Source organism: Erpetoichthys calabaricus, chromosome 7, assembly GCF_900747795.2.
Source record: "Erpetoichthys calabaricus chromosome 7, fErpCal1.3, whole genome shotgun sequence".
NCBI lineage: Eukaryota > Metazoa > Chordata > Cladistia > Polypteriformes > Polypteridae > Erpetoichthys > Erpetoichthys calabaricus.
In genome coordinates, this window is record NC_041400.2 from 73976277 (window position 1) to 73993476 (window position 17200).

The window sequence follows — 17200 nt, forward strand, 5'->3', positions numbered from 1 at the left end:
TAATCCAGTTGAGGGTTATGGGAAGCCTGATCCCATTCTAGCAGCTTTGGAAGCTAGACGGGAGACAACTGTGGATCACAGCTTATACTCATGGATGCAAGCATATTTTAGGGTACCAGAGAGAATGTACAAACTTCACACAGGCAGTGACCTGGCAGAAAAATAAATCCAGATCTATTGAATACTGCTGAGAAAAAGCAACACTAACCACTGTGCCATTTCAAAGGACACACAAAAAAAATATAACAAAAATATTTGCTTTGAGGGCGGCATGGTGGCGCAGTGGTAGCGCTTCCCAGGTCCTCCCTGCGTGAAGTTTGCATGTTCTCCCCGTGTCTGTGTGGGTTCCCTCCGAGTACTCCGGTTTCCTCCCACAGTCCAAAAACATGCAGGTTAGGTGCATTGGCGATTCTAAATTGTCCCTGGTGTGTGCTTGGTGTGTGGGTGTGTCCATGTAAGTAGAGGAATAAAATTACACTAAGGTAGAGGATAAAATAAAACACAGACAAATTCAGGCAATACAGAAATGATCAGTCTTCAGTCAAAACATTACCATTGAATGGCCTTCACAACTTAGGTAGAATGGGTCATATAGTGGGCGCCACAAAGTAAACTCAGCATTCCCCAACAGTTTCATAATGAGGTTTTGGCATAAAAAAAGGCCATACAGGATTTTGGTTGACTAGCAAGTAGGTATGAAGTAGAAAATATGTCAATTATATCAGAGTTTCTGAAATTATGAGTTTTGTAAGCATACTAAGTAGCAGAGTACTTGATGATTTCATATTGGATATTACCTTACATCACATACTTTCTATTTTTAGTACTCTTGCAATGTCAGCACAGTAAACACACATACATAACTAAGTGCACACACTGTACTTCATTTTATAAATAAAACCAAATCTGTCTTGTCAAGAAGATACAAATCATTTCTATATTTGTATATGAAAGTCCAGCAATAACCAAGACATTCAAGTGTTTTATTTGTATGAAAGCGTCCAAGTGTATGGACCTGACTTAACAGAAGTCCATATATATACATTTTGTTTAAATTTGTCATTGTGATGACTATCCAGGGTGTGAATCTGAGGGGTACTGTAACAAAAAGGCATAAGACAAGCAGGCAGAGAGGTTCCGTTGTCAAAATGAAGACATGCAGACTGTGAAGATTATGATGCCAAAGGAGTCAGTCAAGCAGTTTTCCTGGCACGATCCAGCAAAGTCTAGGAGTTAAATAATATGTCTAATACTGTAGATCAATCTAGACACTGCTCCATTTTAGACCAGAGATGTCTTGAGTTTTTTTTTTTCCAGGCAAACAGTAAAAGTCTTGAAGTCAGGTGGCCAAACCGCAAAGGAGAGAAAGAGAGTTCAGGCAGGCCATATGTCTGGCACAGGCAAAAGGAGAATGGGCTTAAGCAGAGCACATACCCTGATTATTTGCTTACAATTTCCAAAGCAGCTGCCTGACAGACAATATCCAGCCAACTTTCAAATATGTACCTTATGTAAGGGCTAGGTAAAGCTAACACATCATAATTGTGAACACACTGCCAAAACGGAGCTGGTAAAGACTTTCAAATTTGACATAGATCTGCTCTCTTCACTGAACAGATGTGCTTAAGAAGAGTGGAATCATATCAACAGCACACACAAAATTCAAAACTCCATGGAAAAAACTTGTGCATGGAAGTGAAAATACTTTGCTTTGGCTTGAATCGTTTTGCAGTTAGATTAAAATGTAAACTAACACAGAAAGTCAAGAGTTTCTTGTGCTGCTCTTTGGCAAACACCTCAGAGGGGCCCCCCTTGGGACTCTAAGTTAGTGCAGTCAAAAAAAGATTTGCGGCTTTGGTTAAATGTTGTATTTCTGATGTCAAGAAAGTCCTGAGGCAGCGTTTTTACAGCTGTTTGCACACAAAGACCTCATCTGTTCCCTTGTATTCATACATATCCAGAAAAAAATACTTTCAACTGTAAAATAATTTCCAAATTTAGGATTAAAAACAGTTGGGGCAACACTTTGCTGATTATTGACACCAAAACCAGATAGTGAAAAGAGATGAACCCCTCTAAGTGTTGCAACAAGCAGAAGAACAGTATTGGGAATGTGACCTATAAAGAAAGCCAGGAGTAGATGAATATTAATTATCTACTTGAGAATGTGGTATATAGGAATTACAAAAAATACAGCTATAGAGGAATGAAGTCACGCCATCCACTGCAGTGTTTCCTAATGATAAATGCTCCTATACTGCTACAGCACAGGAAATTCTGCTTACAATGACATTTCCTACAATTGCACTCTATGAAATATAAGAGGAAGACAATATCCGGTTAAGCTGCTAAAGTCTTTGCCATTTGTACCCACTAAACACACTGTCTTCTCACTGACCCCTACAACTGATGAGTGTTAATAATACAGGATGCGGTTTTCATATTTGTAATGGAAAATTTTATCAGGAAAGTTAACTAATATTTGTTTAAAATCCAAACAAAAAACCCAAACAATTATAATTAAATCTAAATCTGGCATGCCTATACTTTGTAAATGACAAAATGCTAACACACAAGATCTTTGCAGCACTCTGCAATCTCCAGGCTTCTTTCTCAAGCAGAAAAAATGCTGTTTCTTATAGAAACTAACTTGCTGTTGGGGAAAAAAAAATCATAAAAGAGGCCATGTTATAAGAAGACATTTGGAGTTTTCCCTGGAGCATTCAGATGAGCCACATTATCCAGAAAAGATGAGTTAAAAATAAAAAAAAAACTCTTCCTTCCACAACTGCTTTCAGCACATATTGACTCCTTTATTTGCTTTTTGCTCCAAGTTAGTTTGAAACTACTTACGTTTTCAGTCAAGAAGGATGTGAATGATACATTTCTTACCACAGTCATAGATTAATTGTTGCTCTTTCTATTCAAGATACTGTATGTAGAGTCAAAAAGAATGTGGGGAAGTTGTTTTACAGATGATTGCGAGTGTGGATTGAGGACAAATGCTTTCATGATTTTTGTGAATGTGACATTTCAAATTAATTTCAAATTATTTTCATTACTTTTATAAAGTATTGAGAGACAAAGTGCTACTAAACAACCTGTGTGAAACCTGGTTAACTTTGCCAACAGCTAAAGACAACCTTCCTTTGTTGCATGGGTGGTCTCTTATCTGTATGTGCTGAGTTCACATACCATATTAAATTATGTCTACACACATAATGAATATAGCTTAGGCTCACATACAAATCATGTAAAGTCATATTATTTCAACATTTTTATAAGATTTTCTCAGAAATATAAATTCCATTTTGCTTTTGGACTACTTTTCAAAAAATACAACAACACACTCAAAGAGTATATCAATAGTTCAAGCAAAACTTGTTTTTGTCCAGTATTATGCAATTTCCCAATGGTGTTCAAGTATTGACCCGTTTGTCTCATAAAAATGGGAACTATACTAATATAGAAAGTCTCCAAGCTCATACTATCAAATCTGTAGGCCTTTAAACATGCTGCACTCCCAGACTGGCTACTCCATCTACCAAGTGTTTGCTGCAATATTTAAGTAAGAATGCGTTTAAATTTTGTCACTACCTCTCATTTACAGCCCATAAAAAACTGAAAGAATTCATTAAATGATATAACTATCTATGACAATATCCTCTGAATGCATGAATTAATTAGTTAAGACAGCTGCCTTCTAGATCATGCTATTTGTTTAAATGATGATACAACTGAGATATTTCTAATAAAAAAGAGTGCTGTGGCTGACATAAGCTATCCAGAATAGGTTCTTATGAACAAAAAGGCCAGGAACCTGACCAGTGCCTGTACATTTATTTCTGCACACAACAATTCAAGCACTATTTTCCCAAAACTCTCTCCAAAGAATATACCTATAAATATTTAAGGTGACAATCATTTATAGTTAACTTCAACTCAGCTTTTTTACATTTGTTCTGTAAACATAGCACAATGATGTTGTTTTCTCTTTTGAGATCCATGCGTTCATTCATTGAACGCACTTGATCCAGCCTGTAAACACTCACTTGGATTCTGAGCCTATTCAAGGAGCAGGAAGCATAAAACTTCTGCCACCCCTTGGTAATATGCCTCTAAAAACAGTTTTGACACAATTTTTGTACTGCTTGAAGCATTTGTAAACCATTTTCAGGTTTTTGTTTGTTTTAATGTTTTTTTTGGTTTGTTTCCCTTTTGTTCTATTATTTTCTGATTCCAGTGAGTTAACAAGGTAAGGTTGGCTGTCATTTTCCTAGAACACCAGGTTGTGGACGTCTCATATCACTGATGCTATTTACTTTTTAAAAATACCACAAGGTAGGCACCATGTTTGAAATGGATAGTAAATGGATTATATGGTAGCACAGTGATTTGCACTGCTGCTTTACCGAACCAATGCCATGTGTTTCTGTTCAGAGACTGCACTTTCTCCGCACATCCCCAAAGATACAGATGTTAGGTTTACTTGCAAATTTAAACTTGTCCCATTCTAAGTGTGTCTGTGTAGAGGGTCCGCCAACAGATTTGCACCCTGTTCATGTCTGTTTCCTGTTTCATTGCAGTCAGTGCTTTTAACACAGTTTCTAGCTCTGAACCAAATGAAGTGGGATAAAGAATGTGTGAAAGACGACCAGACACCTTGCCCCACTGGGACACCTGGAGCAGGGAAAGACCAAGAGAGGGGCAATATCTCCCCTGGGTGCAAGAGGGGAGCCACCCTGGTTTCCATCAGGGGGTGCCTGGATGGTTCCCGAGCCATGGAGGATAGCACTTCCATCACACCAGGAAGTGCTGCCACTCCAGGAACTGTGCACACCCGGAGTGCTTCCAGGTGCAAGGGTAGCACTTCCGCCACACCAGGAAGTGCTGCCGGAAGACCATCACAAAGCACCTAGAGCACATCCAGAGTGTTAAAAAAAAGGGGCTGCCTCACTCCATTCAAAGAGCCGGAGTTGGAAGGAGGAAGACAAAGCTTGTGTGTGGAGGAGTAAAGGCGGCAAAAGAAGAACAAGAAGAAGAGTAAAGAAAGGAGGGACTGAGTTTGGGCGGATTAGAGTGCTGTGTGGTGTGCAGGACATTTTGTAAATAAATAGTGTGTGTTTTGGGACATTCGGTGTCTGTCTGTCTGTGCCTGGGGGCTGTCTTATCACACTCACATCCCAGATGGGACTCGAAACCACAACCCTGGCTTAGGCGGCCATTGCCTTATTCATTAGGCCACTGGGACCCTTCAAAAAAATAATTTTGTGGTGGCAGCCCCACACAGCGGAAGAAGGCACACACATGCCGCAGCACACCACACAGTGCTCTAATCCGCCCAAACTCAGTCCCTTCTTTCTCTACTCTTCTTCTTCTTCTGCCTCCACTCCTCTCTTGCAAGCTCCGTCTTCCTCCTCCCGACTCCGGCTCCTCGAATGGAGTGAGGCAGCCCCTTTTATAACGCCCCGGATGTGCTCCAGGTGCTCTGTGATGGTCTTCCGGCAGCACTACCTGGTGTGGCGGAAGTGCTGCCCTTGCACCCGGAAGCACTCCAGGCGTGCACAGTTCTTCGAGCAGAAGTGCTGTCCTACAGTGCTCGGGAACCATCCAGGCACCCCCTGGTGGTGGCCATGGACCCCCACAGGGCTGAGCTTCCCAGCTCCGTATCCGTGGCCCCTGATGGAAACCAGGGGGACTGGCCTCTTGCGCCCCGGGGAGATTTTGCCCCTCTCCTGGTCTTTCCCTGCTCCCGGTGGGGCAAGGTCCCTGGTCGTCTGCCACAAATGTTATAAATCACCTGTTATTTTGTTTATTTTTAGAGTAAACTGTGGCATTCTGGATTGAGTAGCAACCACAGAAAGATTGTTTAGAGTCTGTGTGTATCATTTTGAATTTCTGTCCAGGCTGTGTTGTTGTTTCTTTAAGCAGCAGCTGTGGTTGTTGCTGCAGAGCATTCTTTTATTTTTTTAGGGGTGGGGGACGGCAGCTGTCCGTGTGCTTCATTAATTGGTGGCAGTCTACGTCTTTGAATTCGCTGCTGTTTGCTCACTTTGTGTTTCTTTAGTGATTCATCCTGCCACATGTCACAGTTTTGTGTCTTTGCTCAGAAAGCAGATACTTACACTGCTGGGTTCCTGTTTCTTGGAGCAGCTGCCCATCCCATTATATCACAATATCTGCCCATTTTCGTTCCTACCAAAGTTGGTTTCTTGTTTGTCAGTGTGGCTACTGAACACAAACTACTAAAATCACCAATGTGCATGGATCAGACTATTAACAACATTAATTCAGACTACTTCAAACTAGAACGTGGTACTAGGCAAGGATGTGCCTTGTCACCACTGCTTTTTGCAATCGCCACTGAACCACTGGCAGTTTACGGTCAAAATGATTATGAGATAAAGGGGATTATCAGAGGACTTGAAGAGAAAATTTCACTATATGCAGATGATATGGTACTATATGTATCAGATCCACAAAATACTGTGCCTGCAGCACTAACAGAATTTCAAAAGATTTCTGGTCTCAGAATTAATTTGAACAAAAGTGTGCTCTTTCCAATGAATTCTCAGGCACACAATATCAGATCGGACACATTCCCTTTTGTCATCGCAGATCAGTTTAAATACCTAGGGGTAAACATCACAAGTAAACATAAAGCTCTTTATCAACAAAGTTTTGCTGTCTGAATGGAAAAAAATTAAGTAAGACTTGCATGGATGGTCTACCCTCCATCTCACTTTAGCTGGAAGAATTAACATTGTCAAGATGAATATCCTTCCTAATCTTCTTTTTCTATTTTAAAACATTCCAATATACATAAATAAATCATTTTTGAAGACATTTTATTCAGTCATAACCTCATTTATTTGGAATTCAAAACATCTGCATATCCAAAGGGCGACCCTACAAAGGTCTAAGGCAGAAGGTTGCAAGGCTCAACTTAACTTTCAGTTTTATTGCTGGGCGGTGAATATACAAGCTATAAAAACTTGGACATTGACACAAATAGATGAAAAGACACAGGCTTGGTCCACAATAGAAATAAAATCCTGCAATACTTCTTTATATTCCTTGCTTTGTACCCCAATAAGTACAAGTCATCGCCAATATACTAATAACCCAACTGTGCTTCACTCACTCAGAATATGGAACCAATTTAGGAAGTATTTTAAAATATAGAAGCTTTTATCTGTGGCACCTCTGCACGAGAACCATCTTTTTCCACCCTCTCAAATGTAAACAGTTTTTAATATCTAGAAAACATTGGGGATTAAATCACTTAGAGATCTGTACATAGACAACATCTTCACATCATACAAACAATTACACTCCAAATTTAACTTTCCAGCAACACATTTCTTTCACTACCTTCAAATAAGAAACTTTGTTAAACAAAACCTGCCCGATTTCCCTCACTTCCCACCTACCTCTGTTCTGGAAAAAAATATTACTCAGTCTCGATGACTCTGACAGCATTTCTGTAATATATAAAAATATTTTAAAGTACCACCCTTTTAAAGATCCCAGAGTACAATGGGAAAAAGATCTCTCACTCAACATCTCAGAAAAGGAGTGGAAGGCAGCAATGCACAGTTCTCGAGTTCCATATGCACAAAGCATAAAATTATTCAAGTTAAAATTATATATCAAGCGCATCTGTCTCTTTTAAAATTGTCCAAAATGTTTCGAGGGCAAGATCCAACCTGTGAACGTTGCAATCAAGTTCCTGCCTCATTGGGTCAAAATCTTTAAATGCCTTTCAGACAGCCTTGGTGTCACAATCCCTCCGAATCCACTAACATATGTGTTTGGTGTACTTCCAGATGGGCTTAAAGTGGGGAAGGACAAATAAACTGTAATTGCCTTTACTTCATTATTGGCACATAGACTTATTTTGCTCATGAAGGAAGGCACGAACCTGTCTCTGTGCTGTATCAAACTATGAAATCTTATTCAAAGGCCTAAAATCAATACAGAACAAAATTGTCGGGCTTTAAGTCAAGTACGATTGGGCTCTGCCATTTGCTTTTACTCAGACAAATAATGTCTAACTGAAGCATCTGCTGCACTTCCTCACCTATCCCCTTATTGTCGCCTCTGTCAGGCTATACGACGGCACCTGTACGGTAACACCGGGTGGAGTTACGATCTTGTGTTCCGCAATTGCTGTCCAGCCCGGTGCCTCTCGCACAGCAAACAAGAGGAAGGGCACTACTGTATCCCACGAGGTTGAGTCGTCATGGGTAACTCGTCGAATCATCTGTTTTAGGGTTTTGTTAAATCATTCAGTCAGGCCATTTATCTGCGGATGACAAACCGTGGAGCTTAACTGCTTAATTACAAAGTTTTCGGAAAGTTGCTTCATGATGCAAGACATAAAAGGCATGCCCTAATCAGTCAAAACCTCATGAGGGATACCAATATGTGTGAACATTTCTTACAATGCTTTTGCCACAAATTGGGCATCTGCTCGCTGCAGCACAGCCACTTCTGGGTATCTTGTAGCCTAATCAACTAACACGAGCATATACTGAAAGCCACTTTTACACTTGGGAAGTGGGCCAACAATATCTAATCCCACCCTCTCAAAGGGGATGTCACAAATAGGCATCGGTACAATGGGTGCCCTGGTGAGTCTGTGAGCAGAAACTATTTGACAGTCATGACAGGCCTTACAGAATTGCTCCACATTCCAGCCCATATTCACCCAATAAAAGCATTTTGAAAAGCATTCCCTCATCTTTTCCATGCTGAGGTGACCCCCTAAAACGTGACTGTGAGCACTTTTTACAACCTCCTTTCTATGCCCACTTGGCACTACCAACTGCTTGATACACCCATTACCCATGCAATCAGAAATTACCTGATACAGAAAACCATCCATAAGTAAAAAATGTGATATTTTAAAATTTGGGTCCCCTCTCTCCAGATAGTAAGAGCCATTTGTGACGTGGACTTGTCTGAATGCAAAATCCAAGTTGCTATTGGCTCATTGCAGTCGGGCAAAGTCCGTTTGGATGGCAGTCTCTGCTTCCTCCGTGTCCAATGCAGCATCACACTCACCTCCCACTGCTATTTCATTTCCGATGATCATGGTTTGCGCTGGTGGGAGATGGCACTCCCGAGCCAGATGTCCCGGTTGATCACAGTGAAAGCAGCAGCGTTCAGTCTGCACTATGGTGTTCTCACGATGGCATCTTCTACCCACTGATGCTGGTGACCCTGGAAATCTGTCCTTGCTGGATCAAAATCGGGATTAAGCCTAGCCCCGTTATTTCCAGGTGGTTTGTGCACACTCTAGTCTGCAGGTCAGATCCAGCAGCAAATGGACATCGTTCCGTAGCATTTCATCACAAAGGCTCTTGTCTATCCCTGACAGGACTGCATCAGTAGCGAGCTTCTCCACAATGCACTCCAAAGTGTCCCCGTGGATCCAGCTTTGAATCAGGTCCACTAAGCCCTGGAACTGTCCTCATATGGGGCAGCCCAGATAAATATGCCACAGATAAAACCGGCACCCCTTCACCACCGGACTCACAGTTGTGCAGAGGAGGATCTGTTGCTTTAGGAAGTCATAATCATCAAGGCTTTTGGGAGGGAGGTTTCGTACGACCTGTAGGGCCTCTCCAGTTAAAAACAGGGCCACAATAGCCGGCCAGGTTCCCCTGTCCCAATGCATCAATGTTGCTGTGCACTCAAAGCACAACAGGAAACACTCTGGGTCGTCCAAGGTAGCCATGTTCACCAGCACATCCCTGGGGAGTGCTAAGACCGGAGCGCCTGCAGGAGCCTCATTTTGCTCCCCTGGTATTGAGATATCATATGCCTCTTGGGGTTCCATTCGTGCAAGACCCTACTCTTGGAGTCACACTGTCTTGCACCCTTAAAAGAGTTCAGAAACCTCAGAACCTATACAAACATGATACAAAATACCATTTTTGTTTGTCTTTCATTTCTGTATAGTTATACAGTACATTAATGTGAACTTCACCTAGTAGTTAATAGTTATTTCCGATTCAAAACAGAAAATTACATATCCAGGTCGAATGATTCCCAGAATATTAGCAGTCTTTACCAGATAACTAAAATCAAGATGCAAGGTGCAGATGGGTGCAAAAATGGCTTAAACAAATAAAGCAACAAATTATGGCATGATGAGCTTTTTATGAATTAGGTAATGTTAAAAGATATGGTCCATCAGGAATTAATGATACAGCCACCACTCTTAAATTACACAAAAAGATCCGAATATGAACGGAACTAGCAAATAAGTTTGCAAGTGACAATAATCTACTAGGGTGATAACTGGAATCAGCAAAATCATTACAGGACAGGAAAGAATTCAGAACTGGGCAGATATGTAGGAGATGATTTTTAATGTCAATACATATAGGGTTTTATGCAAAGGAGCTAAAAATATGACATTTAGTTGCACGAACTTAGTCTTGACAGTGTACCATACAAGAAAGACTTAGGAATCATAGTCGACTCATCATTGTCCACAACTACCCTAACTTTATAAAAATTCAAGAAGTTTCCAAATGTCAATATCTACACATTCAGAATACTGACTTGTCTTCAGTTTTGATCCACCATACACTTCAGTGATTTTATTTATCATTTAGGGTATTTTTTTCATTCAGAATCCGTAGAAACATCCTAAATGTCACCTGCTCTAAAAGTTTAAATCATTGGTACTACAGGTTAGACAGTCGATCAATACAAAATAGGTTTGAGGTGAAAAATTTGACATCCACAGCACATGAAATGGGGGAGCCAGATTCAGGTCAAAAAAGACCTGTAAGACATAGCATTGGTTTAGCATATTAAGACATTGGTGAGACTTAATACAAAAGATACCATCAGTGGTTCAGAAAATTCAGAGACCTGCTACCTACACTGATTCCAAAACAGCTGAGTATGAACTACAAGAAAAGGCTGAAGTACTTCAGTGTTTTCAGTTTAAGGAAACATGTATCAAGAAATAATGTGACAAAAGTTTTTAAATTAAGAAAATAAACAGTATGATAGATGCCAGCTCTTATGTTCAAAAGTCTTCTTCAAGACGAACACAGGCGGCACATACATAGGTTTGTTAAGGGTAAATTTCAGGCTAATGTTAGAAAATATTTCTACACATGGAGGATAATAGAAACATGGACTTAGTTAGCAAGAAACCACTAGGCTGTACTGCATTAGGGATCTTCAAAGTGTTAATTGATTTTTTTCAGTTAAGTAAAAAACAATAATCATCTATGTTTTGGTCTGTTCTTATGTACATTTTTCATTTGTTACATCTTACAGTATGTGTTACTAAGAGGTAACAATTCCTTTCACAAATTATGCAAAGATGTTTTATTAAATATATTGGGTATTCAGCTTCTCAATAAATTAAACTTTGTGGCACAGAGCTTGGCAATGCTGTCTCACAGTGCTGAGGAGATCTATTAATTTCCTGATTCATTAGCACATTATATTCAGATACTTGTCAAAACAGCTTTTCCCTGGGGGATTCCAATTTCTTCCTGCATCTTAAGGTAAGACTGTTATATTAAATGGCGAATCCCTATCTAAGACCTGGTTTCTCCAGCTTAGAACTATTACTAAATGATAGTAATCTCTTCATTTAAAAGAGCAAACATGATGCTTCATTCACTTGTGTTTAGCGCACGTTACTTCCAGTCAAGACAGCATAGTAGGTTAAATATTAAATAGTATAAATTAAAAGTACAATCTCAAGGGAAACATTATCTTGACTAAATGGATGTTTCTGAATGTTGGTATGTTAGGGTCAATGTAATTTTTAGAAGGTACTCTTTTAAAAGCACCCTATTTAATTATAGGTACTGACATTTTAGCTCATGCACCAAAATAGCGAGCAAGCTCAAGCTCCTCAGTAAAAAAAACCCGAATAACAGTCTATCCAGCCGTTGCCATTGTGGAGAATATCTTTCATCTAATTTATCATAAACACAACAATGCCTTGGACAGGAACAAGAAATGTCTCTTCTATCTGGGAGGTACCACCTTCCACCTGTTGTTATTTTAATGTAGCATTCTCACAACCCAGTGAGATTTTTCTTTTATAATGGACCAATGCGGCCTCTCTCCACACTAACATTTACATTACACTCAAGTTCTTACATCTTACTATAATTATTGCATATTTGATCTGTGTCCAGTGACATGAATCTTGTTTTGAGGTTTTGTAATTATTTGTATCTATGTTGTGTTTGAGTACTTTTTGGCATTTTATGTGCTACATTGTTGTGGTTATTGTTTGTTATTTGTAAGGTAAATTTTAAATACTTCAGCGGAAAAGTTTTTAAGCATATGGCCTCCAATTCTCTAATCTGCCTGTCAGTTTTTTGGATGTCCCAACAATTACAAAATGTAAATCAAACTTGAAGTCCCAGTTGTATTTCACCATATTTTACTCCTTTTTAGGTACATTATTTGCCTTTGCCTTTATTTATAAATGGTAACAATTCATAGTCACTGTCATGGGGAACCACAGTCTGTCCTGGTAGCACTGGGCACAAGGCAGGATCCAAATCTAGATAAGACACCACTCCATAACAGGGCCCATTCAAGCACACACAAACACAGGGCAAATTAACCTCATCCATATGTTTGAGAGAAAAAAAAAATGTACCGAGAAGAAAACCCTCACTGACATGTGGAGACGATGTAGATTCTATACAGACATTGACCGACCACTGGATCTGAACCAAAGATGCTAGGTTCATAAGGCAGCATTCATGCACAGGATTGTAACTTAAACTTTTCATCTAGTATTTGTAGGTAAGCCACAGCTGAGGTCATACATTAATCTCGTACACTAAAAATATATGCCATTATTTGACCTTCGGATCATTTATTATTTGACAGAACCTTCTGGTCATGATACACTTTTTTCTAGGTTATCTGCTTTCCATCAACTTACCAAAGATGCTTTGGTTAAGTGGTGATTTTTTACCAGTATAAAAGAGTACGGGTGTGGTGCCATGAGTCAAACTGACATCCTATCCAACATTCGTACCTGTCTTTTTTTTTTCATAAGAATTACTTATGAATGCTTAGAAATCACTTCACTTTATTTTTTCCATTGTCTTCTGGCTCACCTACTGTATATGAGAAAAGCCCCACATGTGGTATACTGCTTGATTCGTCTTGATAACTAATTATGCAAGGTCAAATTTTTTGGGTTTTCCCACAAATTTCTGTCCCTCCAGGCCCACAAAACCCTTAGCTTTAGGCCATTTTTGGATTATACTTTGTGCAGGAAATCACATCCTTATGATAAAGAGTAAACCAATAGGCTTCCTCAGCAAAAATTACCAGAAGGACCAGAAGTTGTACATTCTACAACAACCACATCCAGAGGTTCACCCCTAATGAGATATGAGGGGTTAAAGTTACTCCTTTTCACAATACTTTGATAAAAAGGGGACAAGTAATATGTGAAGTGTCGTTTCATGCTGTTAATTGATTCTTTAAAGGTGGTCCTAGTCCTCTAAGAGCCACTCTCAGAAGGATAAACATGACAAATTTCAAACATAAGCATGTGTGTGCTAGGATATTTCAAGGTCAATGATTATGAATATGATGTTATATTTGATTATTGATCCTTTACTAGGGATCTAGCCCACAATGGACCTCTATCAGAGGGTGAAAATGACAAATTTCTATTGCAATCATGGATATTTAGACTTAAACATTTAAACTAAAGCACACATTTTAATATATCAAAGATCTTTCACCATCATTCTTCTTTATTATGTACAGGTACATCTGCTTCATGAAGTAAGTGATTACATTTCTTATGAATTTGGGTGACTTGTGCTAATCAGATTTTTAAAGACTCTGCAGTTCTGAAGTGAAAAAACAGAATTCCTAAAATAGCTGAATTAATGGATGGCCTCCAATATCAAATAATAAAATGTAACCAATTACTTTTCATTTAAAGTGCACAACAACTACTTAGACAGTTATACTTTTTTTAGAAATAAAGCATAAATGGCTAGATTTTTCAAATATGCAGGGTTCCATTGTTTGTATTCATTCTGCTTTCTCAGTGAAGAGCTTGGCACAGGGTACTGTGGCACTGTTCCCAACATTAAAAAATAGATTGATGATAAATATCAGAAAATCAATATTTAACCTATCAAATTTCCTCTGTCTTAGACCTGTTTCATTTTTAATCTCTTCTGTTCAAAAAGATCAGATACCAATATGCATTTTGGAATTGATTATTTTGATGTGCTTTAATTGTAGAGGTTATTTATTTTTTGGGATAGCTTAACAACACACTCAGATAGCCATACTTCCTGGAAAGTTTGAAATTACTAAACCTCATTTAGACCATGTGCTGTATATCTTAATAGGGATAGCAAAACTACTGTTGAATTATTATTAATTATTACACTGAAACTAACTATAACTGAATCTTCATGATCCTTATACATATGTATTTTTTTGCAAGTAAACCGTTCAACAAGCTATTAACCCTTGAAGTTACATTTCTCTCCATCAGACAACATAATGTAGACAAAACCCTGCAACATGGACACATAAATTATAGAATTTCAAAGTCTGGATAGAACAGCAGAATATTAAATTGAATAAAGCCAGTTGAATGCAATTAAAATGGACATTAAAATATCTGCATTAACAGCACTTGTGAAAAAAAATCTGCTTAAAGGAATGTGACCTGGAAGGCATTTCTTAAAACTGAATAAATGGTAAAGCTGTGCCACCACTGTGAGAGGCTAGTGCTGCAATAAACCACTGACCTTATTGAATCCCTGTGTTTATGGATCAACTCAAACAGTTGACAATATATAGACAACAGAGACAGTGGTGTGAACTAGAGACGGTACATATAGACCCTACATTGTAGCCACCCAGACAGCGAAGGAGCAAAGGAGAGACACAAGCCTGTTTAGGAGCTCCTAAACAAGACTTTTTAACAGCCCTTACTTGCAGGGAATTGTGATCAGAAGAGCACATAGCAGGCACCACAACATTCAGCTGAAAGGCACAACAAACCCTCAGAAGAAAGAGACAAGGCTAGCATATGTAAAAGCACCATTACTTAAAAACCCTTTTCATTTCAAGGGCTGAAGATCATACCATAAACACAAGAGCTAAATAACAAACTTAGTATCTCTTTGAACCTCCAATAACTATTCATATAGTAAGGTCAGATTTTTTCTAGATTGGAGAAAAATATTGAGAAATAGCAAACAGCAAGTCTTAAGTGTCTTCTTGTCATATCTTAAAATTTCTCACAAGCAAACTAAGAACAGTGTTGCTGTATAAAGTAAAAAATGTATGGACACTTTGGGGGGTCTGGGGTAGGCCTACTGCTGAAATGTGCAGATTTCCACGCATCTCTGTCAACAAACTAACATGGCCATGGAATTTGAATACCACCCCTTAGGGTAAAATGTCAAAGGAAAGCTTTATTAGACAGAAGTCAGAGTAGTAGTCACAAGGTGTAAAAGATGAGGCTAAAATGCAGCTTCCTCATTTGGATCCTCCATGCATTACTACTGTTAAATTGCACTTAACTCTTGAAGGTCGCAACAAGCAAGAAAATGAATAATCCTGGGCACCATCGACCCGCCACTTCAGGACATTCTGTACTGTAGTTTCCCGACTCTTACCTCCTTTCCATCCTCTCAGAAAACACTAACAAAGTATCTTAAGCTCCCTTAGTTTAAAGTTTTACGTGATAAGGTAAGACTGACACGATCTTTAATCATTAGAGATGGTTCTTTTATACTGCTCAATCTGTTATATGACGCATTGACAGGAGGCTGAGCTTCCAGTCTGATCGCAGCTGAGAAGCTTGTTCTCGCTACGTTAGAAGCCCTGCAGTGCAGCCAGTACCAGTATCGGAATGCGACCACCCCTCCCATCTTGCCGACTCGTGTCTGGATGATTCTGATCCCATATGATCGTGTTTCTTAACACAATCTCATTAGCTAATCGCTTTTTATCGGTCACGAGTTGCAGAAAGTTAAGGTGCCCAATCTCTGTTCACTCACCGCGGTGTCGTTCATTTCCACGTTTTTCCCGGCCAGACTGCTGAACTACCAAACGCCTTTTCTGCAGTGCCCGATCCAGCCGGACTGCCTAAGGTCATCTGACTCGGTGCATCTCCCCTGGTGGGAGGTTGCAGTGCCGAGACGCAGCCCGCGGAGAGGAGCGCAGAGCTCGGAGAGTGAGGCCGATTTAACACAACCTCTCTAGACCCCGACTCCGCTGCGCTCCTCACAAGGAGATATCAGGCGCGGCGCGGGCACGGGCATTGGTAAAGGCATGACATCATCTATCAGCAAGCTAACAATAGCAGGGAGCCGAGCGCCTGTGCCTCGCTGAACTGCGCGCATCTACTCGAGACGCGCCGAGGCTCGCTGGGAGCGAACAAACCGGGTCGCGCGCGGACTACGGGTAGGAGACGGAAGGGTTAGTCAGGTATGGAAAGATAAAAAACAGCAGGATAAACAAATAAATAGGATTTTCCCCCAGGGTAGAACATGGCACATCTCCAAGTCTGCATTCCATATCAAACATTATTGAACAAGGTAGCATGCAGTGAGCATCAAAGCAGTCTTAAATAACCGGAGATCCAACGCAGGTTTAATTGGTAACTGCCGTTTGCTTTTACCTTAACACTTTGATTAATTAGACTATAGTACTTGTATACTCCGCCTTTAAGCTGTTTCCGCTCAAGTATACACAATAGGAGGGAACTCAGTAAATGTTGTGTCATGCTAATTTTGGCCTTCAGTACACGATGTAGGTGTGTGCTGTATGTATAATAAACTTCATTCCGTTAAATCACAGAAGCCATATTTTAAAATACAGTGTAACTGGGAGCTGGAGCCTATCCAGGCAGAATGCTGTTCCCTACTTGATACCATCCATTCACTACTCGAACAAAGAAGTCATGAATCTGCCTAGGCGTTATTCACACCTGAACTACAAAACATCCATCCATCCATCCATTTCCCAACCCGCTGAATCAGAACACAGGGTCACGGGGGTCTGCTGGAGCCAATCCCAGCCAACACAGGGCACAAGGCAGGGAACCAATCCTGGGCAGGGTGTCAACCCACTGCAGGACACACACAAACACACCCACACACCAAGCACACACTAGGGCCAATTTAGAATCACCAAT

At 39.9% G+C, this 17200-nt stretch overlaps 1 protein-coding gene across 6 annotated transcripts in view; it reads right to left on the reverse strand.

Moving 5' to 3' along the window:
• Nucleotides 1-17200, reverse strand: part of rtkna (rhotekin a) — a 277698-nt gene that overhangs the window by 129549 nt on the left and 130949 nt on the right. The window contains exon 1 of one of the 6 annotated variants that reach the window (XM_028804657.2): nucleotides 16062-16298. The exons of the other annotated variants lie outside the window; for them this stretch is intronic. Within the exon in view, the coding sequence (XP_028660490.1) occupies nucleotides 16062-16076 (15 nt within the window). The 5' untranslated portion in view covers nucleotides 16077-16298. Of the gene's footprint in view, nucleotides 1-16061; nucleotides 16299-17200 lie in introns of those variants that run through there. 6 annotated transcript variants of the gene reach the window in all.